This window comes from Apodemus sylvaticus, chromosome 5 (assembly GCF_947179515.1).
Source record: "Apodemus sylvaticus chromosome 5, mApoSyl1.1, whole genome shotgun sequence".
Taxonomy (NCBI): Eukaryota; Metazoa; Chordata; class Mammalia; order Rodentia; family Muridae; genus Apodemus; species Apodemus sylvaticus.
Window position 1 is genome coordinate 164,934,656 of NC_067476.1, and position 26,904 is coordinate 164,961,559.

Here is a 26,904-nt window from a genome sequence, read left to right on the forward strand (position 1 = left end):
ACTTCCCCAAAGAGAGGGGCCGGGACTTCCTCGAGCCCCAGCGCCTGCTCGCCCGCAGTGCCCCGCCCCGCGCCCGCTCCTGTGCCCCACCCGCGGCTGGCGTGTAGTCCTGCGGTAGCGTGGCATGGTGACCCTGAGGGGTGAGTCGTACAGAGAGTGGATTGAGCCGGCGCTGCGTTCTTGGTAGCTGGGTTTTCCCAGCGTTTATGTAGTAGTGCAATGTTGGGCACCAGAGCTGAGCCCTGTGTGCTACTTGGCTCGCCTGGATTAGAAGAGGCCTCTGGGAAGGACTGGTCTGTGGTACTTCCCCGTCTGGCCAACTCTTTGCCTTTCTGAGTCTGGTCTGTAACATAGCATTAAGAGTCTGTCACTCTGCATTCGAACTTTGCTCGAAAGGGAGGTTCAGGAACTGCAGTATGTGGTCACCATTAAAGCAGGTTCTCACTTCAAATCACCCCGAATATTTGCTGGGGCCTGGTTGAGTCCCTTCTGAACTCTCGAACTGCTCCAAGATAGCCTTTATCACAAATGGCCTTGCTCTTTGGCCAACTCTTCAGATCCTTTGTCATTGGGTACAAAATTAAATTAGTTCATTATCCCAGCATGCTTTGGGCCAGTGTTCAGAGGCCCTAACCCTGCTTTAGACTTGGTCGGTAGAGTGTGGTCCATGTGCTTGGGCCATGTGGTGCCTGCTCTTCTTAGTACTGGACACACAACCTAACCAGTCAAAGTGTTGGTGTCTTGCAAACAAAATGCTGTTCAGTCACACAAGTTGTTAATGCTCACATACTACATCATACATACTAAGTCAGGGATGCAAAGGAGATGCTTCACATGAACTCTTCAGGCAGTGGGGCAGAGGCAGACTAACTGAACTGACTGCAGTGGACTGAATGGGAGACAGGCAAAAAAGGGATGGGGTGAGAGGTGAGGAGGCAGGATGTTTCCTCGATGCTCAGGGATTCAGGATGAAGAGAGAACAATGGGTGAGAGATTCCCAGGATCTGAGGGGGGCTTTATGAGTTTACCGCAGAACCCTTTGGTAGCCAAGCTGGTGGCTTCCAAAGTAAGGTAGAGGCTAAGAGGCCCATCTGGACAGGAACAGTTACTTTAGATAATATTTCTGAGGTAAACACAGGTTAGAACATGGATGCCCAGCAGAAATGGATGAGTACCTGATGGAGGCCACAAAACAAACCAGATTCTGCAGTGTTTGGTGTGGGCATGACTATGGGTAGACATCTGTATGCTTTCCTCTTAATTCCTTTTAAATGCCTATCTACTTGTTCTCTGCCACCTTACATCTGCTCACCACACAATTAGCACTTTTCTCTAAGCACAGAAAATGCCTTTAAACCCAGGGAGGAGACCAGGAGCACTGAGCAAGTGATGCCAGTGGGGATGGAACTGGAACCCAATATACTCTGCTTGAGAGCAGTGACCCTAGCTACTCACAAACCCCACCTGATTGTGCATGGGTCACAGGCTTTGTATCCCTGCAAGATTTTCTTCAGAGAAATCCTATGCCAACATCCCTTGCTGCTTCGGCAAATCTAGTCCCTCACTGATATGCAGATTAAGAGGCACTCTTAAATTGGTCTGACATTTGGTGTGGCGATCTTGTGTCATTGGAGTGCTGGCCTTCTGATGATGTTTGTTTTTTGTTCTCAGCCCTCTGTTCTGAAGTACTTATATGGATTACTAACTGTTTAGGACACTGACTGCAGTGACCTTAGGCATTCCTGTAACCCTCAGGAAAAAAATGCAGGGTCAGAAAGAGGATGAAACAATGGTATGACTTTACAAAGTAGATGAAAGTTTTCATTTAGCAAATCTCTAAGAGACAAAATTCTGGGGTCTAGAGTTGGCTAGAGGAGCCCAGCATTGGTTCTCATGTGGTATAATTGACTGTCATTAGAGATCTGCATCTGTGTGTGAGAGACCATCATTCCTGGATGAAGAGACTGTCTCCTTTTCCCTGTCCACACCTATGTACAACCCTACCATTTCTCTGCCTCTGTCGTCTTTCCCACTGTCAGAAATCTCCTCCCCTCCTCCTGAGAGCTGCTGTTGATTTGTGAATGTGGCAGTCTGGGCTTGGATCAAGGCCTAGGGCAGCAACAGGCCAGAAAATGAGAAGGGTCATGTGCAGGGGGAGAAGACCAGCTGAGGAAACAGAGCCTTGGGAACTGGTCATCAGCGAATAAGAGCCTTCTGGACCACAGTTTTGATCTCTTCTCCCTCCCTTCTGTTCTCTATTTCATGCAGAGCCAGTGGAAGCCCCCATGCAGGAGCAGGGAACTGTCTATCTCCCTGCAGCTTCCACCTCTGTGCAGCCTGATGGGGAGGGGCTGGAAAGGAGGACAAGTATAGGGAGCCAAGAGGCCAAGAGAGACCACCCCATTTACAACCTATTGGTCATCTGGGCACAACTGGACTCTCCAAAGACTAGTTTTGGTTTTGCAATCATTTCCCCCTCCGAGGATGCCACCCCAGTCCTCAGATGGAATGACCCTAACTTTGGAGACAGCCTCGATTCCTGGGGGTGCTGGTGTCTTGGCAGGCTCATACCTATCCTTTTTCTCACTAGTAGCCTCCCACATCTATGGCCCTGAAGGGCACCAGTTGCAGGCTGTTGGGAGATAAGGAGTGTCCACTCACCAACATCTCCTTACTTATGTGGCTGCTGTAGCTGTAGGAGAGGCAGCATTCATGTTTGCCCTTCCCTGTGGGGGCCCAGGGGAAAAAGAGAGGAAAGACCCGAGAACCCTCAGAAGAGAACTTTATATGAGATGGTGGGGTGCCGCTGTAACCTACGGTCTTTGAACGCCAAAGTCTTGGTCATCGGGGGAAGATGTTGCCGTCTACTTCCTCTTCCAGGATTGTCTCAACACGCCTCCGCTGCAGAGAGAGGGACTGGAGCCAGTGTGTGGCGAGGCATAGCACCCTCCCACCTGACCCCGGGCTTCCCCGCACCTCTTGTCGATCCAGAGGATCAGGGATCTTCGTGGGCTTCAGTTGGGGTGGTAGGAACAGTTCCAGTCGGATGGCGGCGCGCGCGGAGCTCTGCTTCTGGATCAGGAGAGAGATTTCCTCTGCCTGGGAACCAAGTTTAATGAGCAACCCTGCGAGCGCTCTAGAGTAGTACCCTCCCTCCACCCGCAGGGTGGGCCCTCTTTAGAAGATGCACTGGGTCTTCTCCCTTCTGCCTACCCGCATTCGGGTGTAGCGCAAGCGCAGGGCGCGGACTCGGCCCCGGGCTTCCGCGGCCTTAAGGATGCCCAGGAGCCGATTTTGACGCTCAGATGGTAGCTCTAATGCCTGCGTCCAGGTGCGCGGGTCTGGCATGCCGTAGGGTAACTCCACCGACTCGCGTGGAAACATGGAGGCTACCTCGCCTATGTCATCAAGTAGGTCGCCAAAGAGCAGGTGGCGTCGGCGTAGTGTGGGGGACAAGGCTGCCAGCTTTTCCTGAGTCAATGCCCAGCCTGGCTTAGGAGGCTCTGTAGTCCAAGGGCCCTTAATGCGCTTCTCACCAGCTCCAGCTCCAGCTCCAGCTCCAGCTCCAGCTCCAGCTCCAGGTGCACTCTTTTTGGCTCGCTCCCGTGCACCCTTTACTCCCGGGGTCGGCATGCTCCGGTCTGTGGAAGAAAAGGGGATGTCCAGCCACTTAGGGGAATACTATGGCTCCAGGCTCCAGGGGATACTATGTATCTACAGGACTTCCTGTAGCCATCTAACTCATCCCTAAAGTGGAAGCTGACCCTGTGTATATCTGCAGTAGGCCATGACTTTCTGATCCTCCGTAGTTTAAGGAGTATACCAAAATTTAGGACTATAAAACCCAATGGACTGTCCTACATGCTGTTGTTGCTCCGTAGCCCGCATTACTATGGTCAGCGTCCCCTAACTCTGGAGCATCAGAGACTGGTCTGATTCTGTGCCCTGATCCCTAGTCTTTGGTTGGGGTAGGGTTAAGTGCATGGTCCTTCATGATACCTTGGGCAGAGGACCCCATCTTGTGTTTGTGTCTACACATGTCTACTTGTGTGTGTGTGTGTGAATGGTGTTGTAGGCATATGTGTGTTTGGATCTGTGTGTACGTATGTGCAGTGGGAAGCCAAGCCTCTGTTCTCCTGGCCTGTTTCCTTATGTGCAAAGATGTGGGCAGCAGAACCCAGGGAAGAAGAGACAAAAGAGGAATGGCTCAGAGAGGGAAAGGAAACCAACCCTAGCCCCCATTCTCAATCTAATTGAATCTCCTGACTTCCTGTGGGTGAGTAGAGACACGGTTGAGTGCTCTTCTCTAAATTTGTCTAACCCCTTGCCCACCTACTAGCTCAACATTAGACCTCCCCATCCCAGGTCCTCACACCCTCATACTTTCTGCCCTTTCTCGGTGGGAAGACTCGTCTCTGTTTTGAATCTTTGGGCTTGTTGACTATGTTGCCTAGCAACCTGGAGCCCCGCCCTCTCCCCAACGGTGTGGTGCTGTAAGCCCCCTTTCAAGCACTAAGGTGCAGGGATTAAGGGTCATGTGTGTGCTGTATCCTGCCTCAGGTCCTCTCCTATGTTTCTTTCGAAGCGACCCTGAGTCTCAGATTCACTGTCCCAGTCTTGGGGCCTGGGTTCTGGCTGTAGAGGCTCTTTGGAGTTAGCTTTCTGGGCATAGCTTCTACAAAACACCTTTGTGACAAAGGCCCACCTTAAGCCCTTGTAGGAACTCAGAACCCCCTTTCATCAACTCTGGAGCAAGTCTGGCATCTCAGGGGTCTAGAGGTTTACCAAAATGAGACTTAAACTTTGCTACTTAAGTTTTGCTAGCTGGGAGGTGGTGGTGCAAGCCTGTAATCCCAGCACTCTGGGAGGCAGAGGCAGGTGAATTTCTGAGTTCGAGGCCAGCCTGGTCTACAAGAGTGAGTTCCAGGACAGCCGGGGCTATACAGAGAAACCCTGTCTCGGAAAAAAAAAACCAAAACAAACAAAAAAAAAAAACAAAAAAAAAGTTTTGCTAAACCCTAACTGCCCCTAAACTTGGATGGCAGGCCTTAGAGTTCTATAATCTACAGTGCACTCAATTCTCAATTAAGTGATTTAAAAAAATAACTACTGTAGTTTAATATTTATTTACTTATTTATTTAGAGACAGGGTTTCTTTGTGTAGCTTTGGCTATCCTGAAATCGATCTGTAGACCAAGCTGGCCTTGAACTCAATGGTCCACCTGCCTCTGCTTCCCGAGCTGGGACTAAAGGTGTGCATCACCACTACCCCGCTAATTTAATTTTTAAATCAACTTTTATTATAAAAAAAAATCCTTACAAGTAAAAAAAATCACATGCCAAAATTAACAAGACCCCACATCTATATACCTCAATGAACTTCTATACAAATAGAATAGCCATTTGAAATAGAAACTGTAGCTTCACATTGGATTTTACTCCAATATATAAAATACATGTATATATTTTTTATTTTATTTTATTTTATTTTATTTTATTTTATTTTTTTTTTTTTTTTGGTTTTTCGAGATAGGGTTTCTCTGTGTAGCCCTGGCTGTCCTGGAACTCTGTAGACCAGACTGGCCTCAAACTTAGAAATCTCCCTGCCTCTGCCTCCCAAGTGCTGAGATCAAAGGCATGCACCACCACTGCCCAGCCCAAATATATTTTTAATGCATGTATCCACCACCAAACCTGAAAAACAATTATCTTTATATCCTCTTTTATAACTTGTGTACATACTTGTATTCAGTTCTTCTTCATCCTCTAATATTTAGCCTTTTTTGTTTTCTTTTTTACATATTGTACTATAGCTATAAGTACATCTGTTTACATATATAGACATATTGGCCATATTCTACTTTTAAGCATTTCCTTAAAAATCAGGAAAGACACATGGCTACCCATTCCATCTTTCTTTGCTTCTTTTCTTTTTCTTTTTTGAGACAGGGTTTCTCTGTCTGTCTGACAGCTCTGGCTGCCCTGGAACTTATTCTGTAGACCAGGCTGGCCTGGAACTCACAGAGATCTTCTTGCTTCTCCCTCCTGAGTGCTGGGATTAAAAGTATGATCGATTGCTACCCAGACACTCCCCTTTTTATTCGATATAGTGCCAAAGTCTTAACTAAAACAGTTATACAAGAGAAAGGAATAAAGGGGATAAAAATAGGAAAGTAAGAAATCAAACTATCCTTATTTTGTAGATGACACAGTTTTGTTTTAGGAAATACTTTTTAAAAAATAATTTATTTGTGTTTTGCTTATTCACTTTACATTCCACTCACTGCCCCCTTTCTGGGTCATCCCCTCCCACAGCCCTTCCCCTACTCTCCTTTCCTTCTCCTCTGAGCTGATGGGAATACCCTGGGTTTCCCCCCACCTTGGCACTTAAAGTCTCCTCAAAGCTGGGTGCTTCTTCTTCCACTAAGGCCAGACAAGGCAGCATAGCTAGAAGAACATATCCCACATACAGGCAACAGCTTTTGGGATAGCCCTCACTCCAGTTGTTCGGGACTCACACAAAGACCAAGCTACACATCTGCTACATTTGTGTGGGGAGGCCTAGGTTCATCCAGATGGCACAATCCTTTATTTAAAAGATCCTACTTCGTCTGCTGGAAAACTATTGGATGTAATGAGCACTTATAATAAAGTTGTAGGATACAAAACTCATTAAAACAAACAAACAAAAAGCAGTAGGGGCTACAGAAATGGTTCAATAGTTAAGAGAACTGGTTGCTCTTTCAAAGGAACCTGGGACCTCGGTTCAATTCCCAGCACCCACATGGCAATTTATAATGATTTATAACTCCAGCTCCAGGGGATCTGACACCCTCTTTTGGCTTCCATGGGCGCCAGGCTTGCATATGATACACAGGGATACATGTAGGCAAAACAATCATATACTTAACAAAATAATAATAAAAAAACAAAGCTTTTATATCACCAGAGTATTCTCAGAGAAAGAAATCAGGAGAAATAATTTGTTCAAAATAACTCTAAAAGTTAAGTATTTAGCAATATAGCCAAAGCAGTAAAAGCATAGTTAAAGACCTCTGCAACAAAAATGTCCAGATACTGAAAAGGTGAGCTAGAGAAGTGACTCAGTGATTAAGGGCATTGTGATAGTTTGTATGGTTTGGCCCAGGGAGTGGCACTGTTAGGGAGTATGGCCTTGTTGGTGTGTCACTGTGGGTGTGGGCTTTAAGACCCTAAACCAGTCCTAGTGGCCTTCAGATGAAGTGTAAAACTCTCAGCTGGGCAGTGGTGGCACATGCCTTTAATCCCAGCACTTGGGAGGCAGAGGCAGGCATATTTCTGAGTTTGAGGATAGCCTGGTCTACAGAATGAGTTCCAGGACAGCCAGGGCTATACAGAGAAACCCTGTCTCAAAAACAAACAAACAAACAATCAATCAAACAACAACAACAAAAACCCTCTCAGCTCTTCCTGCACCTTGATGATAATGGATAAATCTCTGAACCTATAAGTCAGCTTCAATTAAATGTTATCCTTATAAGAGTTACCTTGGTTATGGTGTCTGTTTACAGCAGTAAAACCCTAACTAAGATAGACATGGACTACTCTTCTGGAGAACCTTAATTCAATTCCTAGCAACCACATGGAACTCAGTTCTAAAGTATCTGACAGTCTCTTCTGACCTCGGTATGCAATACATGTGGTGCAAAGACATATATACAAGCAAAACAACCATACACAAAAATAAATATTAAAAAATGTTAACAAAAAAGGGAAATCACAAAAAATACTAGATTACAGAAAGACATTCCACACTTCTGGATTGATAGGATTAATATTGTAAACATGGCTATACTACCAAAAGTAACTTACAGATTTAATGTGATATCTATTAAAATTCTGATATATTTCACAGGTTTAGAAAAAAAAGCAATACAAGAACTCATGTGGAACCACAAAGACCACAAATAAACAAAGCAATACTAAGGCATAAGAACACTGTAGGCAGTATCCTGACTTCAAATTATAGTGAGAAGGATAGCCTGGTACTGGCATGAAAACTAGGCAGGCAAATCAATTGAATAGAATAAAGGACCTGAAATAAAATGAGATAGATGTGCCCACTTAGTTGTTGACAAAGGAAGCAAAAACATCACTGGGGAGAAAGTAGACTAGTCAACAAATGGTGCTGGCAAAACTGGATTTCTACCTGCAGAAGAATAAAAGATTCTTCACCTCGTACAAAAGATCTTAATCTAAAACTTGAAATATTGTTGTAGGCAAGAACTTTTTAAATAGATTACCAACAGCATGAGAACTAACATTAAGTATCAACAGATGAGACTCCATGAAAATAAAACGTTTCTGTATAGAAAAGGAAAAACAATCAGCAGAGCAAACAGTTCATAGAATGGAAGAAAATCAAGCAGCTGATATCCAGAATTTATAAAGAATCACCAGGCAGTGGCGGCACACACCTTTGATCCCAGAGGAGGCAGGCAGAGCTATATGAGTTCCAGGCAAGACTGGTCTTCAGGGTGAGTTTCAGGACAGTGAAACCCTGTCTTGAAAAAAACTAAAAACAAAAACAAAAAAAAAAACCAGACATTAAATGTTAAAGAAACAAAACTTATCAGTCAACAGATTGGCAAATGATTTGAATAGAGAGTTTTTTTTTTTTTAAAGAAACACAAATGCTTAATAACTATTTTAGAAAGTATTTAATATTCTTAGTCATCATTGAAATGCGAATTAAAGCTACCTTGGGATACCTCTTCATGACAGAATGGCTATCTTCAACATATCTAACAACAGAGGTTGGAGGGGATGTGGAGAGAAAAGAATTCTTATTTACTGTTGGTGTGGGCAAATTAATATAGCCATTGTGGAAATCAGTTTCGAGATTTCTTAAATAATTAAAATTATAACTAACTCATGATTTAACTATTTCACCCCTGGGTAGAGTACCCCATACTCTACCACAGACATATTTGTATGTCCTTGTCTATATATTAAATGTCACTATATTAAAGAATTGGAATCAAACCAGTTGTCCATCAACAGGTGAACAGATAGTGAAAAATTGGTGTACATATATAAAATGAAATACTCTTTCACCTTTAAGAAATATCATTTCCACATATGCAGGCAAAATAGCAATACACATTGTGGGAAATTTTGTGGAAAAGTTGATACGCTTGAATGTAAAAAAATAAATCCAAGTTTTTTCTTTCCATGCCGAGGTCATGAGCTTTGGCTTTTCCTCTAACTTGCTCTTCACTTATTTTCCTCTTTATTCTAACCTGGGTTCAGCTATGTGGCTGTTTTCTCTCCTTGTTCTTGGGGCTAATCTCCCCTTTATTCTATCCTGACTTTAGCTAACAGGTGGCTTACATTGGTTTCCTTAGCATTCCAGCTCAAATTTCCTGTGCCTTTCACTATTTCCCAGAATTCTCTCCTCCTTGCTGGATGTTTCACCTCCTATTTCCTGCCTCAGCTCATTGGCCATAAGATTTTTTTATTGACAGGCAATGTTTATAAGAAATTCTCTCTATACTTGAATGTATAATTAAATTATATGTAGTGTGTAAGTAAATTAAAATGAGGTCACTCAATCTCAAAAAGAAAAATTCTCTTGTAATACATTTTTTAATTCTGTAATTTATTCATATTAAGCATTAGTCACTTTTCATATGATTATCTCCCATAAATTAGGCTGATTAAAGTTAATGTATAAACTGTCCATAATCTGTTAATGAGTGTGATCATTTCAGTGCCTGTGTCCAAGCCTCCCTTTCATTCCTACATTGATGGGTGATGGCTTCTGGAGTTTGGAACCTGAGCATCTGTAGGTGGACCATCTATTCACTTGTAGGTAGCACATCCTGGCTGACAGGAGGGTTCCTGTTACTTGCAGGTGGGCCTGTTATGGCTAAAATTTGGCTCTCAGTTAAGCTTTTAGACTTTCTTCAGGAAGCTATTAACTGTTCCCACTGTTTTGAAAGCTTGCTCTGTCCTCTTGGTTGAAGGTCCATTTATGACTCTACAACACCCAGTCCCCAAGCTTCCTTTCTCAACCCCACAACTGAGTGGGGTGAAGATTCTATCTTCCATCCCCCAAACATTTGCATTCCAAGGTCCCCCAGGAAGCCTTTTCTGGTTCCCTTTTTTTCTGTGCAAGTCTTTGGGGTGAGGGCTGTTTAGGAGGAAGGTCATGGTCTCAGGAAAAAAACAGAATTGAGGAGGCTCACCCACCAGCAGGCCACCTCCTCCAAGCAGACTTCCTGGATTTTTAATACCTACTTGGGAATGCCACTGTTCCTATGGATCCATCCTTTAAGAGTCTTGGACCTTCTTCTCACCCTCCCAGGGCCTATGCGAGGGAGATGTTTGTGAGGGGTTTTCCAGTTCCCACAGAGGGGTGAGGTGGGGCCACACAGGGAGCAAGAGAAAATTCTGTTTTAAGAAGGGACTATAACTTTTCCTCTGCCTTTGTAGGGTTGGAAAACTCCACGAACCAATACTCTTGAAAAGGACAGCACCTTCCAGTGATCCTTCTGCTGATTAATTGATGGGAGTGTCAACAATTGTGGAGAGGTTGTAGGCTGTAGGTACATAGTATAAGTTCTCTTGGGCTATCTTAATAGTCATTCCTTGTCACCTCTGTGTCTGAGCAAATATCTTTGTGGCTAACAGGTGAAACTGTTTGGAAAATATTAACAGACAACTATCTTCCACCCACCCAAAGGCTAAGACTGCCATTAAGATAGCATCTGATGTCTGTAGCTTGAGGTTTCCCTACTTTGCTCTAACTGCCTACGTGATATTCCTACCATTTGAAAGTCCCTTGTTAATGATTTTTTTTTTTTGGTTTTGTTACTATAAAATTTTTATGAAACTGTTATTGGTTGGGACATGGAATTTTGGGTAACACAAATCTGTATTCCTGAGTCAGGGTCACTCATATAGTATAAACTATATCTTATTCCTTTTGAGGTTAGAGCTGAGCTTTTGCATGAACAATTATAGTACCCAAATGTAGGATCCCGGAGTGAATCACTTTCATGGGAAGAGTCACCTGTCTTAGAGCTAGGAAACCTGTGTGTCAAACCATTGACATTATTTCTTCAGGTAGATCTTGGTGAATTCTTTCTGAGGCTCAGAGCCACCTTGGTTTGGCCAGTAATTCGTTTGTTGTTTATTCTGAATTGGTTGTTTAGGATCTTACTTGTCAGATTTATTTCAAAGCATTTGATTTAAGATTTCCATATTTTTATTGTTTGAGCATTTAATACACATATAATGAATTTTTATAAATCTTCCTATTTCCTCTTTTCTCCTTCCTCAGCCTACCTTCTCTCTGCAGTCCCAACTTTACAAGTTCCTTTTAAAACTCACCAAGTCCCCTCAGTGTTGCCAGTATGTTCATATGGGTGTACTGCCATCTACTGGCTACCATCAGGAGGGGCACCCCTAAAGAAAACAACTCTTTTCCTTAGTTAACTCAGAGGTTCTCAACCTGTGGGTCATGACCCTCCAACAACTCTTTTGCAGAGGTCACCTATCAGATATCCATTATGTCAGATAGTTATATTACAATTCACAACAGTAACAAACTGACAGTTATGAGGTAGCAATGAAATAATCTTATGGTTGGGGTCACCACAGCATGAGGAACTGTATTTAAGTGTCTCAGCATCAGGAAGGCTGAGAACCACTGCTCCAGGTTACCCATTTTGTTCGCTTGCTTTTAAAGCATTTTGGTATCCAACCACTTTTTTTGTTTGTTTTCAGACCTCTGGTAATTTGTTAGTATTCAGTCTGTTTTCCCCTGGATACTCCTTCCATATCAATTTAATAAAGGGAGGAAGTGTTGAAGAAAACCAGATTCAGGACTCCAACTGGTTTTATTTTTTTTTAAGTATGTTAATTGAACTTGCAAGTGTTAATAAAAGGGTATAGGGGAAAAAATCAGGGCAGTGCTGACACTTTAACCCCAGCACTCAAGAGGCAGAGGCATTCTGATCTCTATGAGTTTGAAGCCAGTCTGGTCTTCATAGGAGTTCTAGGCCAGCCAAGTCTACATAGTGAAACTTTGTCTCAAACAAACAAACAAACACACATACAAACAAAACACATCCTCACCACCACTGCCACCAAGAAGTCCCAAAATAAATAGGAATTAATTTTAATGTAATTTTGTTATGTTAAAACTAAAGATAAATTCCTAGAACAACTCTTTTCTTTTATCTACTTTTCTTTGACTTTGCCTGTTAAGGAAAATATTATTGTGGGTAGAGAGAAAAGAGCTCCCACGTTATATTAAAAATTCCCATTTGTGCTAGGTGTGGAGGCACACACCTTTAACTTCAGCATGTAGGAGGCAGAGGCATATGGATCCTTGGTTCCAGGTCAGCCTGGACCACAAAATAAGACCCTGTCATTAAAAAAAAAATTCCTGGGGACTGGAGAGATGACTGAGAGCTTCAGAACAAACTTTTCTTTATGTGAGGAATTGAGTTTGGTTCCCAGCACCCAGGTTGAATGGTTTACAACTGTCTGTAACTCCAATTTTACAGAGCTCTGATGCCTCTGGCTTTGAGAGCACCTGTACTCATTTATACATACGTATACACAGACATAAACATATCATAATTAAAATTAAACCTTAAAAAATATTCCCTTTGTGGAGCTGAAGAGATGGTTTAGTGGTTAAGAGCACTAGCTGCTTTTCCAGAACACCCAGGTTTGTTTCCTAGCATCTACATGGCAGTTCACAAGTGTCTATAACTTCAGTTATAGGGTCTCTCTAGGCACCAGGCACACAGGGTACACAGACCAAATATAAAGAAGTCACATTTGTAAAAGCTATTTTCCTTCTGCATGCCCATACATACACTTAAGAATATTTTCTTTCTCTGTCCCTCTTCTTAAATTTTGAAGTCTATTTTATTTAGGTTTTTTTTTTTTTTTTTTTTTTGGTTGTTGGTTTTGTTTTGTTTTTGTTTTTGTTTTTTTTTTTTTTTTTGTTTTTTTGGTTTTTTTTTTTGTTTTGTTTTTTTTTGAGACAGGGTTTCTCTGTGTAGCCCTGGCTGTCCTGGAACTCGGTAGACCAGGCTGGCCTCAAACTCAGAAATCTGCCTGCCTCTGCCTCCCAAGTGCTGGAATTAAAGGTGTGCGCTGCCACCACCGCCCAGCTTAGACTTTTCCATAATTCATTTTTAGTTCAGGTGGAAAAATTCATGACTTTTACATCATAAAGGTTTATCCTCTAGATGTCCCAATGCACTCTGAGATGCAGTGGGAGAACTACTCCGTCAAAGCAGTATGTTTTAAGTCCAACACACATTAGGAATGTCATTGCTGCTTCTATACTTTCTCTCAACCTGAAATTATATATGCATGATTTTAGTAATTTATTGCTTAGTTAGGGTTACCATAACTATGAAGAGACACCATGACTGACTGAGGTGGCTTATAGAAGAAAGCATTTAGCTGGGAGTTTACTTATAATTTCAGAGGGTTAGTTCATGATCATCATGGCAGAGAGCATGGTGGCAGGCAGGAATGGAGCTGGAGTAGTAGCTAAGAGCACACATCTAATCTACACATTGCAGGCAGAGAGAGTAAGACTGGGTCTGGCATGAACTTTTGGAACTTCCACCCCCAGTGTTATTCCTCCTCCAACTAGACTACACCGTCTAATCCTAAACAGATCATCAACTGTTAAATATATAAGCTTATGGGAGCTAGTCTAATCCAAACCACCACATTCATTATGCTGTTTAATCACCCCTCTAGCATATCCCAAACCTGAATCTTAACCCTAGAAAGGCTTATAGCAAGAATACAAACACTTCTTTAGCAGTATAGGTTATATCAGTCCTGACTTTGCCATCAACTTTAATGAAGTGCTGTATGTCCTGTCAAGGCACACTTACATCTATTTCTTACAAAAGTGATCAGAGGTAGACATTCTCTTAGCTTGTGGGAACCAGTGGATGGATAAGGAAAAACATGCCAGTTTATTTATTCAGCAGCTAATATTTTGGAGCTATGTCTCTTGGGACCATGGACCATGCTGCACTGGGAACAGAAAGAACCCTGAAATATTAAAAATGCTTTTTGCTCCTTTCTTCTTTCTGTCTTCTTCTTTACCTTTATCATATGTATCATATTATATCACATCACTTTATTATTATTATTGTTGTTGTTGTTGTTGTTGTTGTTGTTGAGATGGACTCTATTATGTAGCTCTGGATGTCCTGGAATAGAACGGGATATGTAAACCAGGCTGGCCTCCAGTTCAGAGATCTGCCTGCTTCTGCTTTCCGAGTGCTGGGACTAAAGGCATATGGCATAGCAACTCAGCTAACTTCTATAACTTTTAAAGTCAAAGTAAGTGAATTTAGACTTAATGCATTTTCATTTCATGAGAGGTTAAAAACCGACCTTTAATCCCAGTACTGGGAAGGCAGAGGCAAGTAGATCTCTGAGTTTGAGGCCAGCCTGGTCTGCAAAATGAGTTCCAGGACAGCCAGGGCTGTTCAGAAATCTGCCTGCCTCTGCCTCCCAGAGTGCTGGGATTACAGGCGTCTGCCACCACCGCCTGGCTACTCTGACCTATTCTAAGAAGCCTTCCCTGCCACTGCCCTCAGTGGCAGGAAATTAGTAAGTTTGTATTAGTAATTGTTTAGTATCATGGGAAAAATAATCAAATTGGGTGTCTAAGTTCAAACTGATGACTAATACATTGATTATTTATTTATTTAGGTTGTTCAAGGCAGGTTGTGCCTCTGCCTCTGCCGTTCTGCCTCTGCCTTTCTGCCTCTCCGCTTCTGCCTCTGCCTCTGCCTCCTGAGTGCTGGTCAAGGTATAGCCTCTGTAGCAGTGATGGGGTCATGGAGAGAGGCTGAGACTTGGTACCATATGGCGAGGTTAAGTCCATGAAAAGAACTCAAGAGAGTCTACTTGTAAGAGTGCAGCCTAGTGGAGACCCTAGCAATTTGGAGATGCCAGTACTATGGTACAACCACCAAGGACAACAGCAGGTTTGGAGTGGAGTTAGCCTAAGCCTGTGAGGCAAGCTGTGTGCACTGTGGATGGCAGAGTCAGAGAAGTAAAGGAAAGGACATAAAACCTGTTTTTCCATCCAGAAAGCTGGGAAGTGGAGGTGATTAATAGCCTGGTGATCTACATTATTTGTTAGGTAAGGTCATATTAAGCTGCCACAACCAGGACAGTTGGTGGCTAGTAGTCTAAATTACCGTTATGTTATCTGTATAGCCTGGGCTGCCCCTAAGCATCCATATTCAGGACTGGAGGTGGCTAATAGGCCAAACGATCCACTGTTTGTATGACCCAGACCTCCCCAATCCTTTCCTAAACTCTTATGCTAATATAGGTACTTAATCTCTAGAACTCATCTTCCTGGAAGAAATCACATGTACTTTGAGTTGAGATTCAATGTAATTATGCCTCCTTGTGTAGTGGGGATTGTATTATACCAGGAAACTTTTCCCCCAAATTGTACTGCATTTAAATATGCTGGCAAAAAGTCACCTGGCATCAGACTCCTAAAGTTTGATCCAGTTTGTTTAAGTCAGGATGAACTGCCAGGGCCTGTCAGGCCTTAGTGGAACAGGTTAAAGTGGGACACAGCATTCTTGGAAGACTAAAAGACTGATCATCTCTAACCTTGTAGGAAACTTAACTCTTTATAATTCTCTGTGCTTGAATAAGTCCTGGTTTCTTAACTCTTTCTTACTGCTCTGTACTAAAAATTCAATTCTTTCTTACTGTTTTGTGTTTAAATAAGTGCAGAAGTCTGGTGAATTAACATATACTGTTTAGCATCAGTTAATTAAGAAAAGGATTAATTGCTAGAACTCCTTTCTCTGTCAAGTTAGCCAGATCCAAGCTCCTGATCAGCAGAGGCTTGGAGTTTTTGTTAACTCTTAGTGAGTCAGGAAAAGAAAGTCATTCTCACAGAAAGAAAACTCTTACATAGACAATATGCACACACACACACACACACACACACTCATACATTCATACACACACATTCATGTCAGGTCCAAAGCATCTGTCTCATCAACTCCATAAGTATTCATGCATACGTACATGCACACACCTATACTTACATATGCATATATATATAGCAAAAGCCCCCATGGACAGAAAGAACTCATTCTGGATGAAAAAGGAGTTCCAACCTTTATTGCTACTTTTTATTCCTACAAGTAAGAAAAACATCATCCTTTTTTTTTTTAAATTTATTTATTATTATATGTAAGTACACTGTAGCTGTCTTCAGACACACCAGAAGAGGGAGTCAGATCTTGTTACAGATAGTTGTGAGCCACCATGTAGTTGCTGGAATTTGAACTCAGAACCTTCAGAAGAGCAGTCAGTGCTCTTAACCACTGAGCCATCTCTCCAGCCCAACCTCATCTTCTTTATTGCTGAATGAAATAAAAAAAAAACCTTGCTTATTGTTGTTAATACTTGTACTTTCTAAGAGACTAGATCACAAGGTATCCCAAGCATCTTTTTTCCAAAAGTTCACAAAAAGTCCAAAACATAAATTAAAATTATAAACTGAGAAGTTTCAGCAGGAATGTTTACATGAGTTTCCATTAAGACTAGTTATCTAATTAAACATTCATTATCGATTACTAGTTCCACAGGTTCATTAAAAGTTTAAAACAATAAATCTTATGTCTTAAGTTAGCACAGTTTTGTAAAAGACAAATCATCTGCCTTGTGTCTCACTAGTATTGAAGGTTTGTGTAAATCAATCCAGTCAACATTTCATCTTCTGTCCTTGCACCCACATTAAAGTGTCCACTCCCAGTTATCAGACAATGGTTTCACAGCCAGCACAGAAGGAATGCCTTCTTTGATCACAAATCTGTTCCAAGACTGCTTTCTCTCCTTAGCCTGTGACACATGAAGAATTACAGAGCCCTAACTGCAACCTTCATACTAAGAATTATATAGAATCATTATTAGGGATTATGAAACCATCAATTTGTCTATATAAATTTGCTATAAAAGAGTATATCTTTGTTGATCTGTAGAAAATCTAATGCCCAGGAATTATTATACTATTAATAATGGCAGGAAAGGCATATCAGCTGCAAGAAACAATACTGAGATGAAGTCTTTTGGGGCCTTGCCCCTCAGAAGTCACCCATTGGGCTGAAGAGATGGCTCAGTGGTTAAGAGCATCGACTGCTCTTCCAAAGATCCCAAGTTCAAATCCCAGCAACCACATGGTGGCTCACAAACATCCATAATGAGATCTGACTCCCTTTTCTGGAGTGTCTGAAGACAGCTACAGTGTACTTACATATAATAATAAGTAAATCTTTAAAGAAAAAAAAAGAAACAAGTCTTTTTTTTTTTTAAAGAAGTCACCTATTGCAGACCACTCAATAGGATGGGCCAGAAAGATTGCTTGCATGCCTTTAGCTTATTCTAGATAGCTCCTGATGATGAACCAAGTTTTTATTTTCACCATTTGTAGATTGTAGACCCCCTCAACCCTGACACACACAGATTTTATTGTGACTGTGTGCCAAATTCTTTCCTCTTGAGGCAAGAAATTATGTAACTGAACTGGGTTTGGTAGCACATGCCTTTAATCCCAGTACTTGGGAGGCAGAAGCAAGTGGATCTCTGAGTTTGAGGCCAGGCAGCCTTGTCTACATAGCAAGTTTCAGGACAGCCATAGCCACACAGACTTGTTCTTGTTTTGGACCTTGTTTAGGTGCTTCTGATACCCATGTGCAGACATTGGTGGCTTCAACAGTGAACTGTGTATATGAGCCATGCTGTTGTTTGTGTTGCCTGGATCTTCTGTATTACTTTCATGTAGCATGTTTCTTGTTGATATTTTTGTGTCATTTATGTTACGTATTGTCCTGTTTCTTCCCCTCTGGAAAGTCCACTTGTCCTTGCTGAGTTTTTGTTTGGGATCAAGATGCCTGAGCTATTTCCTCTGTACCACCAGTGTCCATTGTGGCCAGTTCATCTGTCAGATAACCAAGCTATTCTTCCACCTGAGACAGCATGTGAGCATGTGGAGTGAGTTACATTCTATTGGTGTATACTTCCAGATATATGTTGAGACCAGAACTCAGTCTTACTTGGCAGCATTGTACCTGATTCATAGTTGAGGCCATAAGGCTGAGCCAAGGACTCCTGGGACTGAGGCAGTAGCAGGGAAGGCTTCTTAGAATAGGTCAGAGTAGAGTTGGTTTGGGTGTGGATTCATGCAGTGGAGCAAGGTGAAGCACAAACATTCTGTGACTCTGTTCTGCCTACATTTAAGCAATGCTTACGGCATCCTCTTTCCAAATCTGGAGCCTGGACTGGAAAGCAGGTAAAGACTATTAGGAAAAGAGGCTCTGTAGAGGTATAGAGACAGCTTGGTGGATAACTCTGGGTTGTAGGCCAGCTTCGCCTGGAGTAAGAGGGAAGGTGGGGGGGAGGGAGGGAGGGAGAGAGGGAGAGAGAGTCAGAGACAGACAGAGAGAGACAGAGAAAGAGAGAGAGACAGAGACAGAGTGTGCATACTTATGTGCCATACATCTAGGGGCCTGCTTGTGAGTTTGTATATGTGATCCTTGTGTGCATCTCTGAGCACATATCCCTTGTTTCTCTGAGTCTCTATACTGCGCCTGTCTGGGTATCTCTGTGTATGTTCTGTTTATTTACAGGAAGTGTCCTCATGTGTCTTCTTGAATGTCTATGTGTCTCCGAGAATGGAGAGACAAGTCCTTGGAGACAGCTTGGGATGCTGAGTCCTGGGGTGTCTGTCTGCTCTGGCCTTTTCTGGTTGGACAGGTATCCTAGCAACACTTCTGTGAGTTGCCTAGCAACCAGGTCCCCATCCTTAGAGAAAGAGCAGGGTCTGGCTCTATGTGGGAGATCTGGCTCTCATTCAGTCCAGACAGGAAAAACAAGCCTATGATTTGATGATGGCTAGAGACTCAGCATAGGGTCCCTAGCCTACATGACCTTAACTTATGGCTTTCTCTCAGTGGACTGTGACCCTCGTGCTGGCAAAGAAAGAGGTTCCTAGGAGCTTAGTATCTCTGTGTTTTCTGAGATCTAATTCTGGGACTTAGCTGTGGTATAGCTCCAAGTGACTGGCAGACCTGGCTTCTCCTTTTCCATGCTATATCGACATGCAGCTTCAGACCTCAGAGTCATGATGCCTTCATTTGTATGAGAATAATATGGGTGAAAATGGCCAGGTGTAGTGGGGGTTTCTGGGTTCAGTTTTGCCTGGGGCTTAGTGTACATTAGGTATAAATAGCACATAGTAGATTCAGGGAAGTACTTGGTCCTTAGTCCAGACAGTCTCTTGCTTACTTGCAAGAAGACATTTACTTGGAGAATTAGTTGGGTCAGGATATTGCCATCTATTACTGTGGTATCTTACTGGACACCTGGCTAAGGACAGTTCTGGTCAGGAAAGCTAGCAAAATCTGGTCTGGGCTAAGCTGTACAAAACAACATTTACCATTGGTGGTGGTACATACCTTTAATCCCAACACTCAGGAAGCAGAGGCAGAGGTATCTCTGAGTTCCAGCACAGCCAAGGCTACACAGACAAATTCTGTCTTTAATCTGTCACCCCTCCAAAAAACAAAGCAAAACAAAACAACACTTGCCTCACATCTGCCTCTAGGTGAGCATTTCTCTGTATACATCTTAAGTGTGTTCTTGTGTTTAAGGCTGTGCATGTATGTGTGTTTGAATTCTTGTTCATGTCTCCATTTTTGTGTTTACGGATGTCCCCATTGTGTGTTCCAGCTCCTGAGTGTCTGTCTTGGGTGAGCCGATTTTTCTTTTTTTCTTTTCTTTTCTTCTTTTTTTTTTTCTTTTTTGGCTTCCTTCTCCAACCTGCACAGCCCCTCCTTCTCTCAGCCGCAGCCTTCTGCCCCTCCCCCCTCTGGCTGCCGCACTGGCTGCTGCATCTAGTCAATATCTTATCTTCGGAGCAGGAGCTAGGAGCCATTCCCAGCCGGAGCAGACCCCAAGCTAGAGTGAGAAGCATTGCTCAGTTCATTGTGCTCCTGCCTGCCTGCCTTTCTGCTAAGCATTAGGATCTATTTTGGCCCAGCTTCTGAAGAGGTTGTGTGTGCTGTTGGAGGTAAGAGGGGCTCTAGTCAGGGCTCCTGCTGCTGCTGACAGAGCTGGGGGTGGGGGAACACTGGGAGGTAGCTATGTGAAGTGCCTGAGCCCTAGGCATTTCTGGATAAATTCCATGTCTTTTGTGCTCCAGTGTACCTTAGGATGGTTTGGGCATTTTTTGTATTCGGCTGGCTGTGAGCCCCTGAGTCTTGGTGGGTGGACATGTATGCTTGTGTAACTACCTTCATGTGCTTCTGTGCGAGTCTATAACCCTAATATGAGGTAACCTTGTGAGTAAATGTGCTCCCATTGCCTCTGTGTGTGCCATCATGTGCCCATGTATATGCCTTTGTCTGTGTCCATGTGTCTGTGTATGTGCTTAGTGTTTGTGGATGCTCATGGAGGTGTTCATGTGCCTGTTAGTGTAGTTGTGCTGTGTTCTAAGGCCTCAGTGGACTGTGTCTAGCACTGTGGTCACTTGTTTCTGTGTCCTGTTCCAGGAACTGTACTGAGTGGCTTTTCAGGGTGACAGCATGGAGTCCCTCTTTCCTGCCCCATTCTGGGAGGTCTTGTATGGCAGCCACTTTCACGGGAACCTGTCCCTCCTAAATGATACTGTACCCCACCACCTGCTCCTCAATGCTAGCCACAGCGCCTTCCTGCCTCTTGGACTCAAGGTCACCATCGTGGGGCTCTACTTGGCTGTGTGCATCGGGGGTCTCCTGGGGAACTGCCTCGTCATGTATGTCATCCTCAGGTAGGCTGGGCCCCATCAATCTGTGAAGGAGAAACCTGAGGCAGGAGGCTGTTCTGGATGAATCTAAACAAGTATGGATTTTCTGCTTGCTCCATCAAATTTCTTTCCTCTCTGTTCAAGGGGCATGATCACCCTTGAAATTCAACTTCTGTTCTGCCCCCATCTGTCTGAGACTAGGTGTCACCACCTGGAGGTTTGGGACTGCAGATAAATCCATGCCCTGATGTCTGTGTGACTAACTATGGGTATACAGGATCCTAGGATTCCTCAAAGAGGGGAAGAAGGACTGGTGCTGGGCCTGAAGCCCTTGTTCTTTGGCTTTTGGGACCCCAGCTCATGGTGGATATTTTTAGCTGAGCCCACGCTCTACTGGTGCTCAGAAATGGGAAAATTTGGAGGACTAAAAAGAAAGGCAGCAGCACTGGACGACTGAAGTAGCATCAACAGTGAGGGAACATTGAAGGGGGGCAGTGTGAGGTGCAGCTCTGCGGACAAGAAAGCTGGGCAAGGAGTATGCAATTGGAAAATGTGTCGTGGCAATGATGGTCTCTGTTTTTTTTCCAGCTGGGAGGGCATTGAGGGGGACTGGAGACAGCAGGTGAGGACTTGAATGCCAGAATGGGGACACCAAATTCTTTGGATATTGGGAAGACATGGGAGGTCCTTGAATGGTGAATAACTAGAGCAAGGTTCTTCACTGATATATTTCCTCTTTCAAAAAGATGACTTGGAAGAAAGCAGTCATGGTTCCCTTGACGGTATCATGGTAGGTGTGGTGTTGGTGGTGGAGGAAGGGCAGTGCAGTGTCCATACCCTGCCTCAGCACAGTCCTCTTAGTATTTCTGAGCAATTGTTTTCTCCATTTGTTAGATGGGAAATGTGGATTATATAGTTATATATAGATGCATGTGTGTGTGTATGATATGTGATTGGAAAAGCCTTCCAAGTATTGACTTTTGGCAGCGGACCCTTGTGGGAAGCTATTCTATGACCCATGTGCCTTATGGTTAGAGGATATGTCTTTGACAAGAAGTGCAGCAACCTGGGACAGTTCATGAACCTTGCCTTTCCTTGTCATCAGCATTTCTTTCCTACATTGTCCTCTGTATTTGGAACATTAAAAGTGCTCGAGCCATTTACTGCATTAGAGCAGACAAGGAACGCCATCTTTTCCACCAGCATCCCCAGAGAACTAGTCTCAGGAACTGCTGTGGCTGCACTGGCTCAGGAGACAACATGCAGCATGTTTGAGTTGGGCATGTGCCAGGAGTCAGGAAAACCTGTTCTGAGCCCCATTTTGCATCTTAGCAATTCTAAGCCTTATGAAAGCTACTTAGCTCCTCTGAGCCTCAGCTTCCTTCTCCACAGAGTAGGGACTAAATAGCATTTTTGTTTTTGGGTAAACCTCAAATGAGATAAAATCTATGTGAAGAGCTTGGCTCAGATGTCTACCATTATCATTGACATTGTTATTTATTGTAATTAAGGTCTCTGGGATTAATGTCGAAGAAACAGAACTTAATCCCAGATTCCTGATAGCAATTAAACATCATGGACTACTGTTATCTCTGGTGCTACCACTACCAAATCGCCATGACCACCATAACCACCACCATCACCACTATAATCACCATCACCACCACCATCACTTTCATCATCGTCACTATAGTCACCCTTCCCTACCACTGTCATAAACATTAATTCATTCCATCAATATTTGTTACTTACAATGTTCCTAGCATGGTTCCCAGTGCTTGGATACAATCAAACCTAACTAGCACATCTCTTGTTTTCTTTACTAGAATTAAAACAAATATTGTGTATATTTATGTGTATGTGTGTGTGTCTATCTGGATGTGTAGGTCAGATGAGAAAGTTGGTTTTCTCCATTTATAATGTAAGTTTCTCCTTCTACCACGTGTGTTCTGGAGAGAGAACTCAGGTCATCAGAATTGGTAATAAGTGCCCTTACCAGCTGAGCCATTTGGCTGGCCCACCATTTTCTGTTTTCATTGCTAGATGACATTGTGCACTTGGAAGATCTTTAATGAACTTTATAGGCAGTGCCCTGAAAAAAACCTCTGAGAGGAGTCTTAAGAGAGACTGAGGAGAGAAGACATCATCTCTCTCTTGATTCTTTCCACAAACTCACATTCAAGTTACACTCAGGTATTCCTCCATGCCCCCAACTTTTCCAGGGTAGTCCTGTTATAAACTTGGAACATTTTTGTAGATGTCATAATCACATGGGGGAGCTTGTTAAAGTCTCAGGCTCAGTGGAACTTGGGTGTAGTGCAGGATCTGCCATTTAATTAGTTTCTTTGGAGACTCTGGGGTTGAGAGATTCAAAGATGATGACCCTCTTGGTGGTCCCTTTGCTGCCAAGTCTAGCCAAAATGACCAAATAGAGCATTTCTTCTCCTTGTCCTCTACAGGCACACCAAGATGAAGACAGCCACCAACATTTACATATTTAATCTAGCACTGGCTGATACCCTGGTCTTGCTGACACTACCCTTCCAGGGCACAGACATCCTTCTGGGCTTCTGGCCATTTGGGAATGCATTGTGCAAGACTGTCATTGCTATTGACTACTACAACATGTTTACCAGCACTTTCACTCTGACTGCCATGAGTGTAGACCGATATGTGGCTATCTGCCACCCTATCCGTGCCCTTGATGTCCGGACATCTAGCAAAGCCCAGGCTGTTAATGTGGCCATATGGGCCCTGGCTTCAGTGGTTGGTGTTCCTGTTGCCATCATGGGCTCAGCACAAGTGGAAGATGAAGGTCAGTGGGTGGTCCTCCTTCCTCACCAGTTAGTTCCCCATGGTTCTTGCTGGTCCCTCTGACCCTATTTCTCTCCTGCAGAGATCGAATGCCTGGTGGAGATTCCTGCCCCTCAGGACTACTGGGGCCCTGTATTTGCCATCTGCATCTTCCTTTTTTCCTTCATCATCCCTGTGCTGATCATTTCTGTCTGCTACAGCCTCATGATTCGACGACTTCGTGGTGTCCGTCTGCTTTCAGGCTCCCGAGAGAAGGACCGGAACCTGCGGCGTATCACACGGCTGGTGCTGGTAGTGGTGGCTGTGTTTGTGGGCTGCTGGACACCTGTGCAGGTCTTTGTCCTGGTTCAAGGACTGGGTGTTCAGCCAGGTAGTGAGACTGCAGTAGCTATCCTGCGCTTCTGCACAGCTCTGGGCTATGTCAACAGTTGTCTCAATCCTATTCTCTATGCTTTCCTGGATGAGAACTTCAAGGCCTGCTTTAGAAAATTCTGCTGTGCTTCTTCCCTGCACAGGGAGATGCAAGTTTCTGATCGTGTGCGCAGCATTGCCAAGGATGTAGGCCTTGGATGCAAGACCTCTGAGACAGTACCACGGCCGGCATGACTAGGCGTGGACCTGCCCATGGTGCCTGTCAGTCCACAGAGCCCATCTACACCCAACACAGAGCTCACACAGGTCACTGCTCTCTAGTTTGACACTGAACTTTGAGCATCTGGGGCCTTGAATGGTTTTCCTTTTGGTTCAGGATGCTCAATCCTAGAGGAAGACCTTTTAGCACCATGGGACAGGTCAAAGCATCAAGGTGGCCTCCATGGCCTCTGTCAGATTAAGTTTCCTCCCTGGTATATGACCAGAGGAGGACCAGAGGAACTGCATGGAAACATCTACAACACAGTGGACATGCCTGGTGAACCTATGTAGGTATTCATGGTTCACTTGACTCTTCTCCCTGCTGCCCTGGCTCTAGGTGGGCTCAACCTGAGGTATTGTAGTGATCATGTAGTCACTATTGTGACTACCTGTTGTGTGCTACTGCCCTCAGCCTTTCAGTATTTCCACAGAACTGCTGTTAACACCTGGTGTTGCCTGGCCGTTAAGCTTGGAGTTGCCTTGGAGCATCTTCTAATTCTGACCCCACTGATGCAGTCAGATTGCCTGAGGTGGGTGAGCATCAGTGTGTTCTTGGATGTCTTTTTTCTGAAGATTCTTTTCATGCTATACTATAGAGTCTATGAAGGGGACTTCACACTTCATATGGTACTGCCACTGCCTGCTCTATCAACCTGGGCCATCTTCTCAGCAAGAGGCCAGCAAGAGGACAAGACACAAGGCTCTTTCCCTCCAAAACCACTGTGAACTCTTATTCTACAGACTGCTTGGAAAGCCCTGCTTCTAGGTGTGTGGGAGGTAATCAGGAGAAAGTTTTGTGGCCTCTGTAGGCTGCTTGCAACATGGAGGTACCATGTGCTGGTCTTGGCTGCTTAGTACGGGCAGGGCTCTCTCTTTATTCTCCACAGCCTCCCTCAGCTCTATAGTAGTCTCTCTTTTACTTGACATCAGAGGTCAGCAATTGTCTTGCTAGAAGCATACTTATAGCCTGGGAAGAGTGCCAGTCAGGATGTGTTCTATTCTATACCCACAGTGACCACCTGCTTCATTTATAGGATTAGGACATATCTGCATAAGGCCTGAGCTTGCTGCCAAATTGGAGGTTGGCATCAAATGAAGAGCTGGTATGAGAGCCGAAGCCTAAAATGGCTCATTTGAGCCAATCTGCAAGGACTATTATGGTTTGGCGACATTGGAAGAAGAGTCTGTACCTTGGAGATATATTTGATGGTTCACAGAAGAGGCTTTGTAAATGCCTTTCCTATGGGTTAGATATCAAAATACCAGCAACCTTGGGTAGAATCTGATCTTACACTGAGACCTTGGTCAGATGGTTTCATGCCATGCAGAACCTAGGCTGGTTCATGTCTCAGAGAGACCTGGCCTTAACAATTTTTCTGGGACTGTGCAGTGGTGGCGGCAGCGCACGCCTGTAATCCCAGAACTCTTGAGAAGCAGAGGCAGGAAGATTTCTGAGTTCGAGGCCAGCCTGGTCTACAGAGTGAGTTCCAGGACAACCAGGGCTATATAGAGAAACCCTGTCTCAAAAAAAAAAAAAAAAACAAAACAAAAAACAAAAAACAAAAAACAAAAAACCAAAAAAAAAACAAACAAAAAAAAAAAACCAAACCAAAACAAAACAAAACAATCTTTCTAGGGAGACCAGGGTTCTTCCTATGACACTTGTACAAGAGCCATTAGCTCTAGTGTTTTCTTGCTAATGCTAGAAACTTTGTGTTTAAGCATGCAGCAAGTGTCATTTCCATGCATGTAGCTAGCCCTGAACCTGCCTATTGGGTAATGAAGGAGTGCTCATAATAAACACTTACCCAGTGACTAGTACTAGAATAAGTGTTTCTGACTCTACCTTTATAAGAATAATTTCCTGGGTATTGATATGCACTGGGATGAGGCATAGGACCAGGCTGATGGGTTTTTAAACCTGTTCTGCCCTTGGCAGAGGGACTTTAAGGAGCCTATTTATTTATGGGAGGGAAACTAGTTCCTGGGTTGCAGAGGCTGCTGCCTTTCCTTCTCCCAAGACAATGACTATCTGTTCTCCCGACCCTTAGGGACAGTGGGGTAGATGCCTTTCTTTACAGCTTTTCTTTGTAGACTCTCACCATTTGAGCAAATCTAAAAGGAGTTATGGTGAAAAGAGAGCAGAGAACCCTACTCTGGTGGCAGAGCAACCCTATGCTATAAAGATCTACCTCCTGGCTCTTGTCTGTGTAGGCCCAATCTGGGTTAAGTTGACTCTCAGGCAGATGGCCCTTGTCAGGAGGGCTTTGAAGAGGGTCTTATGTGCCAAAGGCCTTGTTTCCAGTACAGGGCTGGTGAGCCAATGCTTGGTTTTATACAAGTTTTAATGACACTGTCCATTTGTTTTTTTGTTTTTTTTTGTTTTAGTCTAGCAGTGTATAAGCAATAGATATGAATTTCTCACAGGCTTTAAAGATGCAGTTCATACAGGTGTGGTGGATTGGATTCTATGAGATTGTGTTTTTGTTGCATCCTTACTTTATAGAAAGATGAATTCATTTTGTGCATATTCATTAATGTGCATATGCCACATTAATAGTACTAATGAGACTGTAGGGTTTCGACATCACAACCTA

General features: G+C 43.6%; 2 protein-coding genes across 6 annotated transcripts; one reads left to right on the top strand and one right to left on the bottom strand.

Annotated features, from left to right (window-relative positions):
* On the top strand, nt 1–25,831 carry Oprl1 (opioid related nociceptin receptor 1). 4 transcript variants are annotated; one of them, XM_052184636.1, is made up of 4 exons: nt 20,664–20,906; nt 22,761–22,763; nt 23,320–23,675; nt 23,757–25,831. In XM_052184636.1, the coding sequence occupies exons 1-4, from the start codon at nt 20,737–20,739 to the stop codon at nt 24,278–24,280; spliced, it is 1,053 nt and encodes a 350-aa protein (XP_052040596.1). In that variant the 5' UTR covers nt 20,664–20,736; the 3' UTR covers nt 24,281–25,831. The 4 variants fall into 4 exon arrangements, with proteins under 4 accessions (XP_052040594.1, XP_052040595.1, XP_052040596.1 ...); XM_052184634.1 differs by lacking the exons at nt 20,664–20,906; nt 22,761–22,763 and adding an exon at nt 1–140; XM_052184635.1 differs by lacking the exon at nt 22,761–22,763 and having other exon boundaries at nt 19,922–20,884.
* Lkaaear1 (LKAAEAR motif containing 1) lies at nt 2,842–3,641 on the bottom strand. Of its 2 annotated transcripts, XM_052184638.1 has the most exons (3): nt 3,214–3,641; nt 2,977–3,099; nt 2,842–2,901 (listed from the first exon to the last, which is right to left on the bottom strand). In XM_052184638.1, the coding sequence occupies exons 1-3, from the start codon at nt 3,631–3,633 to the stop codon at nt 2,842–2,844; spliced, it is 603 nt and encodes a 200-aa protein (XP_052040598.1). In that variant the 5' UTR covers nt 3,634–3,641. The 2 variants fall into 2 exon arrangements, with proteins under 2 accessions (XP_052040598.1, XP_052040597.1); XM_052184637.1 differs by having other exon boundaries at nt 2,842–3,099; nt 3,214–3,633.
* Nucleotides 25,832–26,904: the final 1,073 nt, after the last annotated feature.